The sequence below is a fragment of the Callorhinchus milii genome, unplaced genomic scaffold, assembly GCF_018977255.1.
Source record: "Callorhinchus milii isolate IMCB2004 unplaced genomic scaffold, IMCB_Cmil_1.0 Scaffold7, whole genome shotgun sequence".
Lineage (NCBI taxonomy): Eukaryota > Metazoa > Chordata > Chondrichthyes > Chimaeriformes > Callorhinchidae > Callorhinchus > Callorhinchus milii.
In genome coordinates, this window is record NW_024704748.1 from 13,275,787 (window position 1) to 13,293,719 (window position 17,933).

Sequence of the window (17,933 nt, forward strand, 5' to 3'; positions counted from 1 at the left end):
TCCATGGGATTCTCACAGAATTAAGCAATTAAAATATGGTCAACATAATCAGAAGATACATAGTAGAATATAACTTCACCAGTGTTCATGGAATGAGGAATAATGGAGTGACCCAGAGGCCAACATATTCAAGATGGTAACAAAAACAGAAGTCGCTGGGAACACTCAGCAGGTCAGGCAGCACATAGAGAAAGAAAAGTGAGTCAACGTTTCAGGTCCACGAGTTGAGTTCTGCCAAAGGGTCGTGGACCTGAAACATTGACTTGCTTTCCTTTCTCCATAGATGCTGCCTGACCTGCTGAGTGTTTCCAGCGACTTCTGTTTTTGTTTCAGATTTCCAGCATCTGCAGTATTTTGCCTTTTTTTTACAATCAAGATTGTGCCTGGATGCATGGCCCGTCGTTAATCTTAGCTACGCTGCCTGGGAGAAGGAAGGAAGGAAAACTAGAGGGAGAAAAACTAACTTGTAGCACTCCATTGCATCTCATAGGAACTGGTGCAAAAGCATGATTGGTTGCGATTTCACAGCAGGGCATCTATCTCTTTACGAAATGAAGAAATCTAAGAGAGTAATAGGAAGGCACATGATTGGCTTTTGTCAGTCAGTCCCAAGAGCATGAAGGTAGGTGTGAAGAGTGAGATCTACAGAGAGTAAGTGGTGGTAAATTACATATGTAGAGAAATAATATAAATAATAAATAATGAAGCCAATACTCTCTCATTACATCTTAAACACCTACAGTACTCAAGGTATCCTTCCATTGACATACACACATGTATGTTGTATATATGCATGTGTTTACATGTAATAATAATAATAATCCTTGCATTTTATATAGCGCTTTTTACATCGGGAGGACGTCCCAAAGCGCTTCACAGAACACACTGTAAAGTGAATTGACTATATTTGTGGGCGAACGCGGCAGCCAATTGCGCACAGCAATGTCCCACAGACAGTCGTAGATTGAAAATGACCAATTTATTATTGTTTTTGGTTTTGGAGGGATTATTATTAGGCGTGTGGAGTAAGGAAACTTGCCCAAGGTTTCGTCCTGCCTGGAATTGAACCCAGGTGTCTCACTTGCAAAGCGAGTACTCTAACCACTGAGCTACAGGACTCCACAAATATGTAATATAAAAATATTAACATGGGTTTGGGGTATTATAATAAATTATTGAATTGAAGATAACATAAGTGACTGATGGAATTATTGCTCCATTAAGTCATTTATGTCTCCCATCAGAGAATAGTTAGCTAATATAGACCAAAAATACATAATCATTATTCTAACTAATCTGACACTCCAGAGCAAAAACATATTTTGACGAAACTTTCCCACATTTTCATGAAATCTAAACATTCTATCCAATAATGCAGTCCATCATAGATCTAGAAATATAATTTATGAGGTTTATTCAGGCATCTTGAAGTATTCCTTTTGTGTCGAAACAGACAAGCTGGTTTTGTCTCAAAAGACCTATTCTTAAAAATAACTTCTTATCAGAAGCTGCAAATTTGAAGCGTAACATCCTCTGTGATTGTTAAGGTCTACATGATGTATACTGGCAGAATTTATAATTTCGTGAGAGAGTTCCTGGTACTTACCGTCCACCTTGACCGACAAGCAGGGAGTTAGCATAATCAAGCGTGGATGTGATTAGTGAGGTTTGAGTAGAGGAAGATCTAATAAGGTGTGTGGTGAGGCAAACAACTTCACACAGAAATTATTTATGTCCAGGACACAGAAATGTACGGGTAAAAATAAAAAACATAATAAAAAAAAACAATAATAATAATCCTTGCATTTGATAGAGCGCCTTATCATGTCTTTGAGACGTCTCAAAGGGTTTCACAGAATATACTGTCAAGTGAATTGATTGTATATTTTGTGGGCGAAACGTGTTAGCCAATTGCATACAATAGTGTCCCACAAACAATCAAGTATTGAAGTGACCAATTTATTATTTTTTTTAAAAGGAATTATTCCCCTCAGAACAGCGATACACCAATCGACTAACAACCAGGTTCCTATTTACTGCTAGGTAATCAGAGACGCGTGGAGTGAGGAAACGTGACCAAAGTTTCGCCCTGCCGGGAATTGAACCCAAGTCTTTCTTGCGAGGTGAGTGGTCTAACCACTGAGCTACAGGACTCCACGAATAACTGAAAAGAATGTTAAAGGAACATGTTCCCCATTTACCTATTGTCCAATTTGCCATGAAGAGCCATTTTAAAGAGACTCCAGCATACTTGCATCAAAACCTGACAACCGTAAATCAGCAGTGGGTTTCAATCAGACAAGAACAATGGAATTTACACAATAAATATTGATCTCTCACTCATACCTAGTGAGGGCCAATTAAGGTTTTCACAGTGATAATGTGAATTTTCTATAGGCTTACAATAAATGCTCTATGTAATTTTGCCAGGATTTTAACATGGGGTGTATTATTTACTCTCCAATTTCTGTCATAACTCTATTAAGGTGTGGCCAGAATTTTTCACCTATGGTGATTAAAATTTTCCCCCAATTAGCACATAGGCACTCTATACATTACAATGAATCATTGAAACCATAAAGGTTTCTAATTAGATGGATGTTCTTCTTGGAAAGGAAATATTTTCAGGTGAGTTACACTTTCCATGTGGATATAAAGTTAGCAGAAATGCTGAATTTGTTTTCAGAGATAGTCACCAATTTATTTCACAGATCGTCATCCTTAAGAGAGAATGCGGTCAAGGTTTTGTGACAAATAAATGTTTTCTCCATTAATATATAAATCAAATCAAACATTAACAAAATATATTAATTTCACATAGAATGTAACAACATTTTTAATCTAATTATTAATCTCCATGTTGATGCTGCATTTTTCTCAACACATAGTGTTAAGTACTTGCCAGCACACTTTCAGCCAACAACATGTAGTTTTGTGACCTGTTCTCAAAAGGTCACAAAACTGCATCTCACATCAAATGTCAGAGTTAGCAGTTATGATACTAACATATGTGTACAAGACATATAGGATTAAAGCTCACAATCTAGGTTGACACTGCAGTGCAGTACTGTGGAAGAAGTATCATCAATGCACTTCACAGGATATACTGTAAAGTGGAATGTGTATTTTGTGGGTGAAAGTACACACATTTCCAACACCAGTGGTGTCAAAGGCCCTCGGGGGGGTCCTGGTGCAATAGGTGAGGGCCCCCTTCCCAATTCCAAGATCTAAAATTTTACTTACCTTTATCATCTCCGTCTCCTCATGTTCTCTCTCTCCTCAGTGAAGCACATGCATTATGAAACTATATTGAAATGGGGAGAGAACACAAGTTGTCCACTGCCAATGGATTGGTCCCCTGCTAACCCCAGGGACCCTGGTGTGACTGCACCACTTGCACCAATGTACAGTAATTACGCCACTGTACAGCACAGAATCGGCCATTTGGCTCATCGTGGCTGCCTAGTCATTTAAAAGAGGAATCGATTTATCCGACCCCCCCACTTTTCCTTACACCCTTGCAAATTTCTCTATTTCTCCAGTTCTCTAGGTAATATATTTTGTTCCCTCTTAAAAGCTAATATCAATTTTGCCTCAACCACACCTGTTAAATATTCACCTTAATGTGTGTTTTCTGCTGCAGAATCGTAAAGGTGTTTTTGCTTGGTACAATTTAACAAGGCCTTAAATGCTTCATTGGTCTTGCCGTACTCATTTTGCTGAATAATTTTACTCTGGTTTCTGACAAGTGGGAGTTTTCAGAGAATCACTGAACATAGATGATTTGTCCATTGGTCCAATCTCCCAACATTCCATCTTGTTTATTCACATGAATAATTCCATTATAATTAATTTTAAATAAATTTCACAAACTCAGGAATGTTGTGTCTATAATATCCCTATATTACAAATGTGCTTGGAGAATTCTTTTTTCATTCAGGTTTGCTATTTTAGAGTGTTACATTGATTAGGAAACTAGAAATTGCAACAAATCAATACAGTTAAATATTTACCCAAGTTTCTTGGCGCAAAGAAGGTTGCTGCTTGAAGTCTGCTTATTTTCTTTTTTCTGCATAAACATCTTTTTTATGTCGTCTTCTGAAGCCAGCAATTCATTGGTTTGTTGGGTAATGGTTCCTAAGAGACTATTTTGTATGTGTGACCCTTGACAGTGAGCTCATCCAGGTAATTCAATTCTGGATCTATCACAGCATTGGTCACTCACTATTCTTGTACACACTGCTGCATTTTGATTTGCACTGGGAACCCTGGCCAATTTTATCCCTCTCTAGTCCAGGGACATCAAGACCAATTGTAGTTGCAACACTCTCACCATGACTGAGATGAGGTAATAGCACAGACCAACAATCAAACTTGGGATTTCCCGGCCTGCATGGCTCAGTGCCAAAGTAAATGGCACATTTATTCACTAAAATATCAGGGGAACTGTGGTGTGTTTTAATTTTTAACTTGAATAAATACTAATACAAATATTGGGTTCCCTAAATGCTGACTACTACATTTTGGAACTGCCTGGTTTGGTGAGTTGTGTGAATCTTGAACCGATCTGCACAATTTTGCAGTGGAGAACTTTGTAGCTCATCATTCTAAGTTTGAAGACTGCTTACATATGTGGTTTTGCCTTGTCTTGCTGCTATCTGAGCCCTTGGTTCCATACTATATATATCTCGATGATGCACATGCAAAAAAAAACACTTGGAATCGAATTCACCTCACTGTGCACCAGCACTTAGTGCTGTGCAGACACAAGTCTTGCACCTTCCTCACTTTGAAGTACAACATTTTATCCAATCTACAGTTGGGAACACTTTATTTTGGCAAATCTTGACTTGAGGCTGCAACCAGTGAACAAAAAGTTTTAAACGGTAAGTTGCATGGTGAACAACTGTAAAACTGTCATAAAACGTTGACTACATTTGAATTTCCTTGAAATGTAGCACAGCAGACTTTTCCTTTGACCCTTACTCTCAGGAGACATATGAAAAGTTATAGCAAGGAATGTGTTATGGCAATTTGTGGATCAAGGACATAGTGCTTTATATATGGCTTCTCTACTTTCAAGGGAGCCATAAACATTGCCTATTAAGGGGAGGATTTAATATATTTGAAAGGTCTCTGTTAAGGATGTTTTTTAAAATTGTTACCATTTTGATCTATGAGTGAGAGATAAAAAATAGGAATTACTTGTTTTTTTTGTCTCCTGATTGGCTCAGAGGGAGTAACTAACAACCCAGCATATTGAAAAGTCTTGGTAGGAGCTAAGACAACAATGTAACCTAAATTATTTTCCAATCTGAAAAGCATTTTTTTATAATATGTTAAATTTGTAATGGAATATTTGTGATAATCAAATGGGATTTAAATTAACTTGTCTGGTAGCAAACATCCGACTCTCATTTTTGAAAGTCGTAAGCTGCAATAGTTAGAAGCTTTTCTCTGAATTTGCTTCATGATTACTGGCTTACAAAATATGTCTGTTTTGCCTCCTCATTTTTCAGGAAAAAGAACACAAGAACTATGCCGTTATTAGGTACTCCTGCCCCGGCAAAAAGGAAAAAGTCATCCAGAGTAATTATAAAAGCTCTTAAAGATGGTAGGTCCTCCATTTATAACATCCGCTTGGCGTTACAAACATAACTTTCCCTTTAAAGATACCAATCTCTTTCCAGATTGAAGCAACTACTCAGATTACGATGCACAGTAATCAGTTTGTTAAAAGTAACAAAATAGGCATGAGATTAAGCAGTTTCGCCAAACTATTAGATTCATTGTTGCAGAATTTTTGATTTTTCAAGTATATGATGTTTTTTGAAGAAACAACATGTTTTGCTGTACACCCCTCGATTTGTCTTCTCTTTTAGCACACAATTGGCTCCTGCGTTTCGCCCATAAATATACAGTCAATTCACTTTACAGTATATTCTGTGAAGCGCTTTGAGACGTCTTGAAGACATGAAAAGTGCTATATCAAATGCAAGGATTATTATATTATATTATATAATAATATCAATTATTTTCAACAAACTGTAGTATTGCAATCCACAATCAATTTGTGCTACAATGTAAATCTTACATCACAAGCACATTCAACAGACTATTTAACAGTCCTAATTTTTATAAATATAAAATAAAGCCGCTTTTCATACATTGTTTTTGTACATTTAGAGTCTGATGATTTTATAAATAATTATGGAGAGCCAGGATTATATTTCCACTTGACAGAAGGCACTGTAATTAATGAACTTGACCACAGTGAGTGCTAACCTCTCAAGTGCTTTTTGTATGTTTGATTTATTGATAGCAGCTTGCTTTGCCACAAATATCTCCTTTGCACGTTGTAAGCATAGTCGTAAAAATAATATGTTTTAACAACAATTTCCAATGAAGACAAATGGCTGATGAGAATTTTTGCTAACTCTTTCAATCTTATGTCATGTTTTCCTTCACCTATTTCTTCAGTAGAGGGAACCGATTTGAACCTTGGGAAGAAAATCAGCATCCCAAGAGATGTCATGTTGGAAGAACTCTCACTGCTGAACAATAAAGGATCCAAGATGTTTAAACAGAGGAAGCTCAGGGTCGAAAAATTCATCTATGAGTCAAATCCTGACATCTTTAATTCAGACTCAATGGTAAGCATTTTTTTTATAAAGATGTGATATAAAGTCAAAACTACAGTATATCCATTTGCTGCATCTCATGCAGCCAGTCAAATAACGTGGGATCCAGATTATATGTGTCAGGCTGGCTTAGTTGGTAGCATTCTCGCTTCTGATTTTGACTTGTCGTTTCAAGCCCCATGTCAGGACTTGGAACACATATAGTCTAAGCTGACACTCCAGTTTAGGGGTGTTGTCCATCAAATGAAATGTTAAACCGTGTTGCTGGGAACACTCAGCAGGTGAGGCAGCATCTACGGAGAACGGAAAGTGAGCCCACATTTCGGGTCCTTGACCCTTCGTCAGAACTGGGGCATATTGGGAGGGAGAGACTTTAAGGACTAACAGAGAGGGGGGAGGCAGGGCAAGGAACACAAAGGAGAAAATGGAGTAGAGGACAGGGGATGATGGGTTAAAGAGGTGTTATTGATGCAAAACAAAGGGGGGGAGGGATTGCAATAAAGCAGGGGAATAGAAGTGAACATTACCACATCATCTTGGTCCCAGACACACCTTTTCTCTCTCTGGTCTGCCTATTTTGTTGCAATGTTCACCCCCCACCGTTTTTGTTCTGCAGTATTGACACTTTGACACTGCTTTGTTGACTCACTTTCCTTTCTCCATAGATGCTGCCTGACCTGCTGAGTGTTCCCAGCAACTTCTGTTTTTGTTTCAGATTTCCAGCATCTGCAGTATTTCGCGTTTTGTTAAACTGTGTCCCTGTTTGCCCGTCCAGGTGGATGTTAAAGATCATATGGCACTATTCAAAAAGAGAAAGGAGTTTCTCCCAGTGTTCTGGCCAAGAATTCCCTAAATAAAATTTGTCATTCACTTAATGGCTATTTGTGGGATATCTCTAAAATTGGCAGCTATGTTCGCCCACAAAACAGTCACTATATTTCAGAGATATATCCCGTGAAGCGCTTTGAATCATTCTCCTGACGTGAAAGATGCAAAAAAAAGTAAGGATTTATTATTAAATTGCGGATATCATATTTTTTCCCACTGTCATTTAATTTAAAATTCCATGCTTTTCATCCCATACAGCTCATTCGGCAGCACATTAAACGGTCTTGTGTTAGTTCCTTTTTGCATTTCAAACATAAGGTAAAGAAAGGCTTTGCTACTGTTCAGGAGTGGGAAGGTGTTCAGGAATTATTGAATCAACATTTTAATCCATAAAGGAGTTATAAAAATGTCATTAAAATATTCATGCAGCATCCATCCTGCTATGAGGTGCACAATACATTATTACACAATTAACCAAGTTAAGTATTGCTATCAATTCCTGGAACAATGAGACTACAGGCCAAATAAAATCCTTGGGAAAAGAAATACTTTCGCAGTCCATGAAATCCTACATTTTGCCATGTTTTAAAACATTTTCCACCTTATATGTTCACAATTATGTACTCAGCTGTAAAGTATTCAATTGAAATTCATTGTTGGGAAAAGTAGACCAATAATCCACTGTACTTGAACTCCACTTAACCCAAGAAACTTTTTCTCTTTTGTCAGCTCTTTTCCTTTGTCCTCCATCCATCTTGGCATCCTTTCTAATTTGCTCCTCCATCTATCCTATTCCAGCATTGTCTTATCTAGTCTTGGCTTGCTTCCTGCTCTTTTATCTATCTTGATAACATCTCTCATTTAGGCACCTTTTACTTGACCTTTTATTGACAGTGTAATTGTCCTATGAATCTCTTCTCTTTTCTCCATCGATCTTGGTGAATTCTCTTTCTCAGTACCTATCCTATTTGGCCATGATTTGATTTGTGTTCTAACACAGTTGCAATCATTCATCTCAGCTACTTCTGGGTCCAAAGTGTGATGATTTGAACACAATTCACTATTAAGGATTCCTGCTGGTAATGAATTTGTGTGAAGTCAATCCACAGGAACTCCTGTGATCAAATGTAAATCTCATTGGAGATTCAGAGGCCCGTGTGACATACATTTGGTTATAGGTAGGAATTGCTATTGATGACTCCTGTTACAAATTGCCACACATTAGTCCATGGTGTTAACACTAACTTCACGTATCCCAGTGTGATGGTTTACAATAGATCTATAACTACTACAATTTATATTATAAGAAAACATTTTATTGCAAATTATGCAGAAAATCAATTCTGTATTTGAGGAAACCTAATGTAAAAACAAGATGGGAGAACCAGGTACAGGATTACAAGCTAAAGATAGCAGGTAGCTGAAGTAACTTAATAGATAACTTCATTGGATGTAAATTTGTTAAATTGTAGACTAGCCTTAAAGCTGTCAGTGTGGAAATGAGACTTGATTCAATAAAACTGCAATTTAAAGAATGCTGGGATAAATAAGTGATTTTTTTCTTGTGTTTTCATTATTATGATAATCATCAGGAAAGAAACAATAAATGAAAAATAAAATCAGGCATCCAATTTTAAAAAAGCAAAGAATGAAAGGAAAAGAGGAAAGCAGTCAGAGTAGGAAAATTAAAAAGAGGAAAAAATCAAGAAAGTTCTTAGAAAATTCTATAGAAACAGGAATGGATAAGATAAACAACCCAATCAATTCAGTTGTAATGCCTCTAAAATTAGCAGTTAGGACATATGGCAGGGTAATTCCTCACTGGGTGATGTTGCCATGTCACTGCTATGTAATTAAAACCAGATAGGTTTATGGAACCGAAGCAGTTCCAAATAACTTGCTATCTTGATTTCAATGGCATTATGTGCACGAAAGATTACTAACAGTAAATGTACTGCACTGTATGAAGTTTAGCAACCGGCTTAATATGTACTTTGCTTCTAAAAGACAGTTCAGCTGTTTTGCAATGTGGTTTGATGCATGGGTGATTCAAATTAGAGCCTGGTATCAAGATCATCTTGAGGAGGTGGTTTGCTCAGGAAGTTAGTCACTGCTGCAGCCTGTGCGAACCAATTTGGTGTCCATTTTCAAATAATCCCTAAATTCTGTTTGCGCAATCTTTAATAGTGTTAAAACTGAATCGTGCATGAACCAGTTAATGGTTGCTGTGCTGATGCAATTAGTTGTGTATGTTCATAGCTCTTCTCAGGTCACTGTAATATCAGAACTGGAAGCAGAGGATTCTCATTCTGAATATCTGCACTGCTGTTTGCCTACTTATATGCTGCTGAAATAATGAACTACTTCCAGCGTTAAAACTCAATGTAGAATTTTCTTTAAACAAATTCCTCTTGCTTTTCTGTTCAATATTAAAATAATTAAATACGGAAAATCTCACCAAACTGGACCTCAAAGATTGATGAAGCTGTTGGGAATTTTTCTCTGCTTATCTGTCGGGGTAGGTCACAACTATGTTGCAACCATGAACCTTAACTCAGATCCAAGTTGAATTGGAGCAAATCAGAATAATCAGGAATAACATTATTTAATTTTTGTGAGTACTGTATAACTGCAGCAAGCTTTATGATTTTTCTTCCACTCTTTTTGATTTTTCTCCAGGACAATTTTCAGAAATACATACCTTATTCAGGTGTACATGGTCACGGTGATGTGGAGATAAGCGGAGGCATGGGAACTGGAGGAACACATGGATCCTTCCAGTCTGGAAAGCATTCAAAGGCTCCAGTTCCCTACCCAAAGCCTCATCACACATCAGCTTCTGGGGGTGGACAAACTGGCACAGATGGTCATGGAGGTGGAACTGGAGGTGTTGGAGGAAGTGGGGGGGTTGGAGGCAGTGCGAATCAGAGTAAGTATGTGCTCTACAAGAGGAGCTAACCTCTTGAATATTGAAGAACACTTTCATATTTTAAACACCAAACGGGTTATTCTAATAGATCAATTTTTCACAACATTATACAAAATAAATGATCAATATTGCATGAAAGAATACAGCCAACATATAAAACGATTTGATAGAATATGGAATTAATTCTACATTTCGTTGAAGTTTGTAAAACTGGAAAAATGTACATGATTGTAGCACTTGTAGATTGCAGCAGAAACTACTGCGAGAATTTTCAAATAGGGCTGCTATTTTTAAGACAGACATTACTTTTCCAATTGAAAATTCTTAAAGCATAAAATATAAAATTATATTCGGAACAAGGCACAATAAAAGATTACAACAATTATTTCCAGCCTGGTAAAATCCTGATATGAGAATACCTTGAAGTTTATTATTGGAATTTGATCACATTTTTTAATGATCCCCAGACATTGAATAAATAAATAACTATGGACGTAAATTAAAGGTTAGAGTTTTAAAATGGAGTTGGCATAGAAGGAGCAGTAACAGTGTGTATCTATCATATGCCAGCCCGTAAAAACAGCAAGATATCTGTTACATTATAAAGGTATAAGATTTATAATTTCATCAGTATATGATAGTCCCCAATATTAAATACAGGCCTACTGACAAGACAGTAAAAATAGTCTTAAGCAGTATGTTAAGATAATTTTATCAATTGTATTAGCTAATTAGTGTTGAACTCTTTTAGTGTTGAGCTCTATTTCCTCCAGTTTCATGCTGGGATGCTGTTCCAACAGTGAACCAAGCCACTGAGTTAGCGCCTTCACTTTGGACATCACAGACAAGTTCAATACAACCCAATGCAAGCCTTCAGTGTCCCACAAACATTTCCCAACAAGGGCTAAAGGAATAGGAACCTGGTAGATGTTTACCTTCGTAACTTAGGAACAGTGAAGACAATATTGGGATCCCACCACAGAGATCAGCTAACTCAGCACAGATCAGGTATCACACCTGGGAACTTTGTGCACTGCATGGGTCAGTACCTCTCTTCGTACAGTATTTATCAACTACGGGATATGTTCTTGAAATTAAACCAAGGATAATTTTGTCAGTCACTTTGTAGAGCAGTTATAAAAATATTAATAATCCTTGCAATTGAAGTAACACCATTTTTCTGTGGAGTTTACATTACAGATTATTATTATTGTTATTATTATAGTGACTCTAGTTGTTGGCAAACTCAGTTCCAATTTGCACATGGCAATGTCATACAGACAGCCATGAAGTGAATCATCAATTGCTTTACCTGGGAATTGTTGGCCAGAAGGTGCTGCCCTGAAATTTAATCTCCAGATAGAGTCATACCCTCACATTTCAAATTTAATAATAATACTAATCCTTGCGTTAATTCTTGCGCCTTATCACATCTTCGAGACGACTGTATATTTTGTGGGCAGCCAATTGCGCACAGCAGTATCCCACAAACAGTCGTGGATTGAGTCACCCAAGTTATTTTATTTTGTAAATTCCGACAATTGAATAACAAGGTTCCTACTTACTGCTTGGTAAACAGAGGATTGTGGAGTAAGGAAACTTGCCCAGTGTTCCGCCCTGCTCGAGAATCAAACCCTGGCCCTCTCACCTGCAAGGCACTAACTACTAAGTTACAGGACTTTGGAATGCCCTCAAAATCCTCAGGCATTCCACAGTATGAAACAATATGAGAGATGAAAGAGAGACAGAGGTAAAGAGAGAGAGAAGAGTGAGAACAAGTGTGATTGAGTATGTTCAGGGGAGATAAGCAAGAGCAAAAATACAGAAGAGAGAGTGTCGCATACAAGGAAGCTACATTAAATAGGCAGAGATTTACAGTGTTATTGAGTCAGTTGGAAAGAGAGGTGAGAGTGAGATGAAAGAGACGTATGGGGAGGATCAAGTGAGTGTGAGAGACAGTGTGCAAGAACAGGGAGGGGGAGGCACAGAGCAAGACTAATGAGTGAGGCAAAATCAGACAAACAGAGTGATGGATATAAAGACAGAGACATGAAACAGGGGGATGGCATAGGGATATAGAGGACAATAGAGGAAGAAAATGAGGGAGTGAAAGGCAGAAAGAGTCATGGAAACAAACAGGAGACAGAAACATAGAAACAGGAGTAGACCATTCAGGCCTTCGAGCCTATTCCGCTATTCTATAAAATCATGGCTGATCTGTACCTCAAGTCCAATTTCCCGTACTTGCCCCATATCCCTTCATTCCCTGACCTAACAATTATCTATCCACCGTTGTCTTGAAGATGTGAATGGATCCAGATTCCACAGACTTTTGGGGGAGAGAATTCCAAATTTCCACTAACCTTTGGGTGAAAAACTGCCTCCTAATTTCACTCCTAAATGGTCTAGCTCTAATTTTAAGATTATGCCCCCTTGTTCTGGATTCACACCTAAAGGAAACTCATTTACAAACATAAAATATACTTATACTCACTCCTCCAGATGTTCTTTCATAGGTAAGAAAGATCACTTTGCTCATTTTGAAATGTTCTGAGGGCAACACTCAGGTCTTGCTTTGTATGGCTTTGAGCCAGGTTCTCTAAGTCATTTGGCAGATTTCCATGGTAATGGGCCCATGGGTATGCATGAAACCTGTTCTTATTTCACATGGGATGGGCTACTTTACTCATTTTACTAACCTCAGGAGGATTGAAGATTGAGAAGACCTTCGTAAGATTTGAACCCATAACGTTTTAGTTACAAGCAGAGTATTTACCAACTGAGATGTTTCACTGTTTTAAACTCAACAGCTTGTTGCCATCAGAAGCTCCAAATAAATTGTGGCATAACATATTTTATAATATTTTCACTCTTTGTAACTTTCGACCATTATTTTCAGAATGCATTCACTACTAATGCAAAAGATTAGATTTAAATGTGTGCACTAATTGGGCTTATCTCACTGCTTGACAAGTTAGAGTGCTCATTTGTGAATCATTTGAACAGGAGAGCATTTCAATGGCTGCTGATAATTTGGGATGGAGCTCTTTTCAAATATGACCGTACTTAGAACTGAGGTTCAATTGAATTTCATTAACAATTACTGTATATGCTTTTTGGAACTTTTTTCTCCACTGAGCAGAATGCTGATATCAGCTGAGGATTGGAGCTAAAATCTTGATGACACATTGAATGCCTATTTCCATTTCTCAGTTGTTACCAGCCCTGAAATAATACTTTTAAAAGATGTTCTCTTCTTGGTGAACAGAATATTTTTAAAATTTAACTTTGTTGTTAAAAAAGTATCAGTAATGGCCTACTGGGCAAAGATATCCCCAATTGATCCCCGGTACACTACTAAACTATTGTGGATCAGAAGTCTCAGGTTTGATTTCTAGTCTGTACTGAATTGGGTAATCTCAGTTAGGGCAACAACTCAATTGCTACAATTGCTTTTAGCACTCTGAATGGAGGAGTCAATTATAATTCCCATTCCTAATCCCTGTACAGTTACAGTTACTCATGGAACTGTGTACATATATGTGTGTGTGTTCATGTTGATGGAGTTTAGCTCTGATACCCTTTTCTGTATTGCTGATATTCACATGAAGATCATGTCTATCCGATACAAAATATTATCTGTTAGTTAATACCAAAACAAGATGGATGAGTACTATTTTTCCTACCCAGGTTCTGCTGAATCAAAAATTAATCCAAGTCATATTTGAATGCTTTAATTGAATCTTTACTTCCTGCACTAGGTGGCACTCTATTCTAGTAGTTATTCCGTTTGTGGCTTTTTCAACCCCAAATCACAACCAACCAACTTTTAGCATCTTCCTCTTGTGTGTGTTACATTTATTAATAGGTGGTGTTGGTGGAGGTAAAGGGACTGGTGAAACTGGGAAAAAATATGTGTCTACGATCAAAACCTATATTTCACCTTGGGAACGGGCAATGGGGAATGATCCGGAGTTGAAGGCAACCATGGATCTACATATGGAAGCTCCTGCTGGTGGATTTAAACTTCGTAAATTTAAGAGCTTCAACAGGTGAGACAATTGTCAAAATGTTAAAGTAAAAATGCTAGAAGATGATGTTGGATTAAAGTAACAAAAAATGCATTGTGCTATTTATTTATTGCATTTATATAACGACTTTAACTTCGGGAGGATGTCCCAAAATGCTGGACAATGGAGGGTTTTGCACCTGAGCAGGTGTTGGATTTGGGAAGGCTGGGTGCCAAGGGGAATGGAGCAGGGATGGAAAGATAACCAAAGCCATGGTCAAAGAGGAAGGTCTTGAGACGGACCTTGAAAGAGGCGTGGGAAGGGAAAAAGTGAAGGGACTCCGGGATGAAGTTCCAGAGGTGGACCCAGTGTCAAATTTAGATGCATTATTCTAAAACCTTACTGACATAGTAGGTGTTTTCAGCATTTAGTGCCTTTGGGTGTATATTATAAGCTTTAACAACTTTAAATGTAATTAATGCTGTTGGATGTGAAATTTGACATTTCATTATTAAGGGAACTGAAGCAATTACTAAATCACTGAAGGAATTAAGTAAGTGGTTTATAAGCACTAAGCAATGAAAAATAGTATTCTAATCATTACATACTTTTCTAGCAATGCCGGACAATGCACTTATTTATCCATCTGTATAAATAATGGGCATTTTAAAGTGGCATATATTTGAAAATATTGATTTATTCTGAACATTTTTTAAAAGAATGAGATATGGCCATTTGTTAACGTGACATATTCATGAGAAATTCTCAGATACCCATTTGAAATGTTTTAGAATTATTCATATAATTGAAGTACAGGGATTTTTTCAGGTACGATTTATTAGATATTTCATCAAATAAATTGATATCCTCTCTTCCCTCTCTCTCCCCATTCCCTTTTAAAGGCATTCCAATGTAAATAGAGGGGTGGGTGGTAGAAAGATTCTTAGCAACACAAAGTGGGACCGTGACTAAATCAACTCAAGGCTGATTCCTGTTGAAGCCTGCTGCCAATCAGAAAATGCTTATATAACAAGATTTGCTGGTTATTATTAGTATTCAAATGGTTATCTGCAGTACACTGCCCACAGCAGCTGTTTTGCAACAGAAGCAAGTTGAGGATCAGCCAGTTTGTCCACCACGTTGAAAGGTGCCGTGTGATCAAAGAATATGGAATCTCAGTGACCCATGTAATAGTGGGATTTGTAATACATCTTTAGAAATGTCACAGTTCCCAAAGGGTAGCTTTATGTCTAGCAGCCTCAAGTCACTAGGAATATTCACACTGCTTATTATGTAGTCAAGAATATAAACTCTGTCTATGGTAAGTTTATGTGACCTGATTGGCATCCTTAAATAGACTATTGCTCTGTGACATGATATTGCAGTGACACAAGATATCTCAACATACCATTGAAATCCCTCCTCACATTCTTCCTGCTGAACACTCTGCTTAAGGAATGGCAGTCTCCTTGGGTTAGAAATTACACAGCAAGTAAAACATAGTTGCATTTGAGTTGCATTAAATACTCCACCTTAAGAAATTAGTAACAAAAATGGTTTGATATATACGATTCGCATCTCTAACACCTAGTAAGATGTTTTTCTGTACATTTTTAATCCTTAATATTATATTCTTGAATTGAGGCAATGCATGCAAACATGAAACTTGATCTTGTTCATAAATTCCTTTACTAAACTAAAGAACATCTTGCAGAGTTTTTTTTAATATTAGAAGAACAACATGCATTTACATAGTGCCCCTCATGCAGGATAGTCTCCCAGAGGGGTTGACAGTGGCAGAGCACAATGCCAAGGTGTGAGGTGACCATAGGCACCTATAGTAGTGCAACTATAGCACAATACTTCGTAAGAAAGTTCAAGAAAGAAAATAACTATTTTGTACATTAGTCTTAAAAAGCAAACATGCATTTAAAATACTTTCAGGTCTGCTGAGCCATACGGAGGATTTGAAAAGGCAGCCAAATTGATGACTTTTCAGCTACCAGAATTTGATCCAACTCCACCAGAACCTGAGCCTGTAATCGTATCTAACCAAGACATCAGCACCCGGCCAAACTTTAACAGGACCCCTCTGGGCTGGACTCCAATGAGCACAGAATCTTTAGTCAACCTTGGAATAGATCTAGAGTTTAACGCTGAAACTGATGACCTGTAGAGTGTTGGGCGATCAGCCCATAGTCATCCATTTTTAGTACTTGTTTGGTGTTTGCTAAAGAAAACCTTGATTTCAAATGCATTGTATTAGAATTCAAAGTTGGCTCTGCGCATCAATGTTCAAAATGAGTGTTCTTTAAAAGCTGTTGATTTATCAAAATCTTCCCCTCAACCATTATTTCCATGTTTTTGTTATTTTTATTTGTGCTAAGGGTTTAAGGTGACTGTGTACTGACTGACAGCAGATGATGTTTTACATACCACGGTCACTATTAAGAAAACAAAAACAATCATGGATTTATGATTTTGCCTCGGAATCCCTTTAAGACAATATTCTTTTAGGGAACCTCTTACATTATTTTCTAAGTGAAATAAAAAGTTAGCAAAATGTAATTGAGTGTCTTTGTTTTATTATGACTTTCACAAAAAATGGCATGAATATTGAATCTTTAACAATTTTTTGTATTAAAATATACTGGTATAAGTTGATAACCAGAAGCAAGCTGTGCCACTAACCATATAGTAATTGAAGTGCTGGTTTGAAATTAGTGTGGTCTGATGGCACATTGTATTGGTAGATTAAGGTCATGAAGTGTGCAGTGATAAAATATAGGTTCGTAAGTGCAATTCATTCCAGGGTGGGGCTGAATTCTGTTTTGGGAAGACAGTATCACCTACTTCACAGTGAGTAAATATCAAATGTTTCATTGTTCCCATGAAAATTCTTGGATGGTCCAATAGACCTTTTTTTTAAAAAAAAGTGGTGCCAGATTGATTTGTTTGGTTGTGCTAACACATCTGTGGTGAAAATTCATGTGTTGTTAAATCCACCTTGTCAAGCTGCTCTCAGCAGTGGGCTCTATGGTGATTAGTTCCAAATTGGGTTCTTATACCACAATTTATTACTGCACTTTCACAAAGAAAATGTTGCTGATGTTCAGATTTGATACTACAGTGAACTACTGGCGCACATTGAACTATACCCAGGTGACACTCATTACCTTTCAAAGAACAGGACTAAAGGGGAGAAAATAGGAGGAGAAAATGAAGAAGGGGAAGAAAAAAAATAAAAAGAGCTATCAACTGAGGGTACATAATTTATGCTGTCAATTTCTTAACAGCAAGCAATTCCCTTACAGCTCATTTCGTTGTCCTCGACTGTTGTCATAGATACCAGTGTTCTGGCTGTTGACTGAAAAACATACGAGACACAGTAAGGATTTGTGGACCAAAAAGTTTCAGGTTTTACTCCCACCAAGAAACCTTAATCTAGGTGTTGCATGAATGCTTGTAAGACTCATGCACTATGGGATTAACAGCTAAATGTTTCAACCAATTCAGATACATAAA

At 37.3% G+C, this 17,933-nt stretch overlaps 1 protein-coding gene across 4 annotated transcripts; it reads left to right on the top strand.

Annotated features, from left to right (window-relative positions):
- Window positions 1-4,689: 4,689 nt before the first annotated feature.
- On the top strand, window positions 4,690-16,976 carry myoz1a (myozenin 1a). Of its 4 annotated transcripts, none has more exons than XM_007898041.2 (7): window positions 4,690-4,886; window positions 5,520-5,614; window positions 6,187-6,273; window positions 6,481-6,653; window positions 10,149-10,398; window positions 14,267-14,450; window positions 16,353-16,976. In XM_007898041.2, the coding sequence occupies exons 2-7, from the start codon at window positions 5,539-5,541 to the stop codon at window positions 16,582-16,584; spliced, it is 1,002 nt and encodes a 333-aa protein (XP_007896232.1). In that variant the 5' UTR covers window positions 4,690-4,886; window positions 5,520-5,538; the 3' UTR covers window positions 16,585-16,976. The 4 variants fall into 4 exon arrangements, with proteins under 4 accessions (XP_007896232.1, XP_007896239.2, XP_042193026.1 ...); XM_007898048.2 differs by lacking the exon at window positions 4,690-4,886 and adding an exon at window positions 5,005-5,132; XM_042337092.1 differs by lacking the exons at window positions 4,690-4,886; window positions 6,187-6,273 and adding an exon at window positions 5,005-5,132.
- Window positions 16,977-17,933: the final 957 nt, after the last annotated feature.

What these genes read in the sequence shown, in the direction of transcription:
- myoz1a (XM_007898048.2), top strand. Translation starts at nt 5,020, where the DNA reads ATGTGTTATGGCAATTTGTGGATCAAGGACATAGTGCTTTATATATGG. An exon ending in GGATTTAATATATTTGAAAG is followed by an intron (nt 5,133 to 5,519) that starts GTCTCTGTTAAG and finishes CTCATTTTTCAG; the next exon opens with GAAAAAGAACACAAGAACTA. An exon ending in TGGAGGCAGTGCGAATCAGA is followed by an intron (nt 10,399 to 14,266) that starts GTAAGTATGTGC and finishes ATTTATTAATAG; the next exon opens with GTGGTGTTGGTGGAGGTAAA.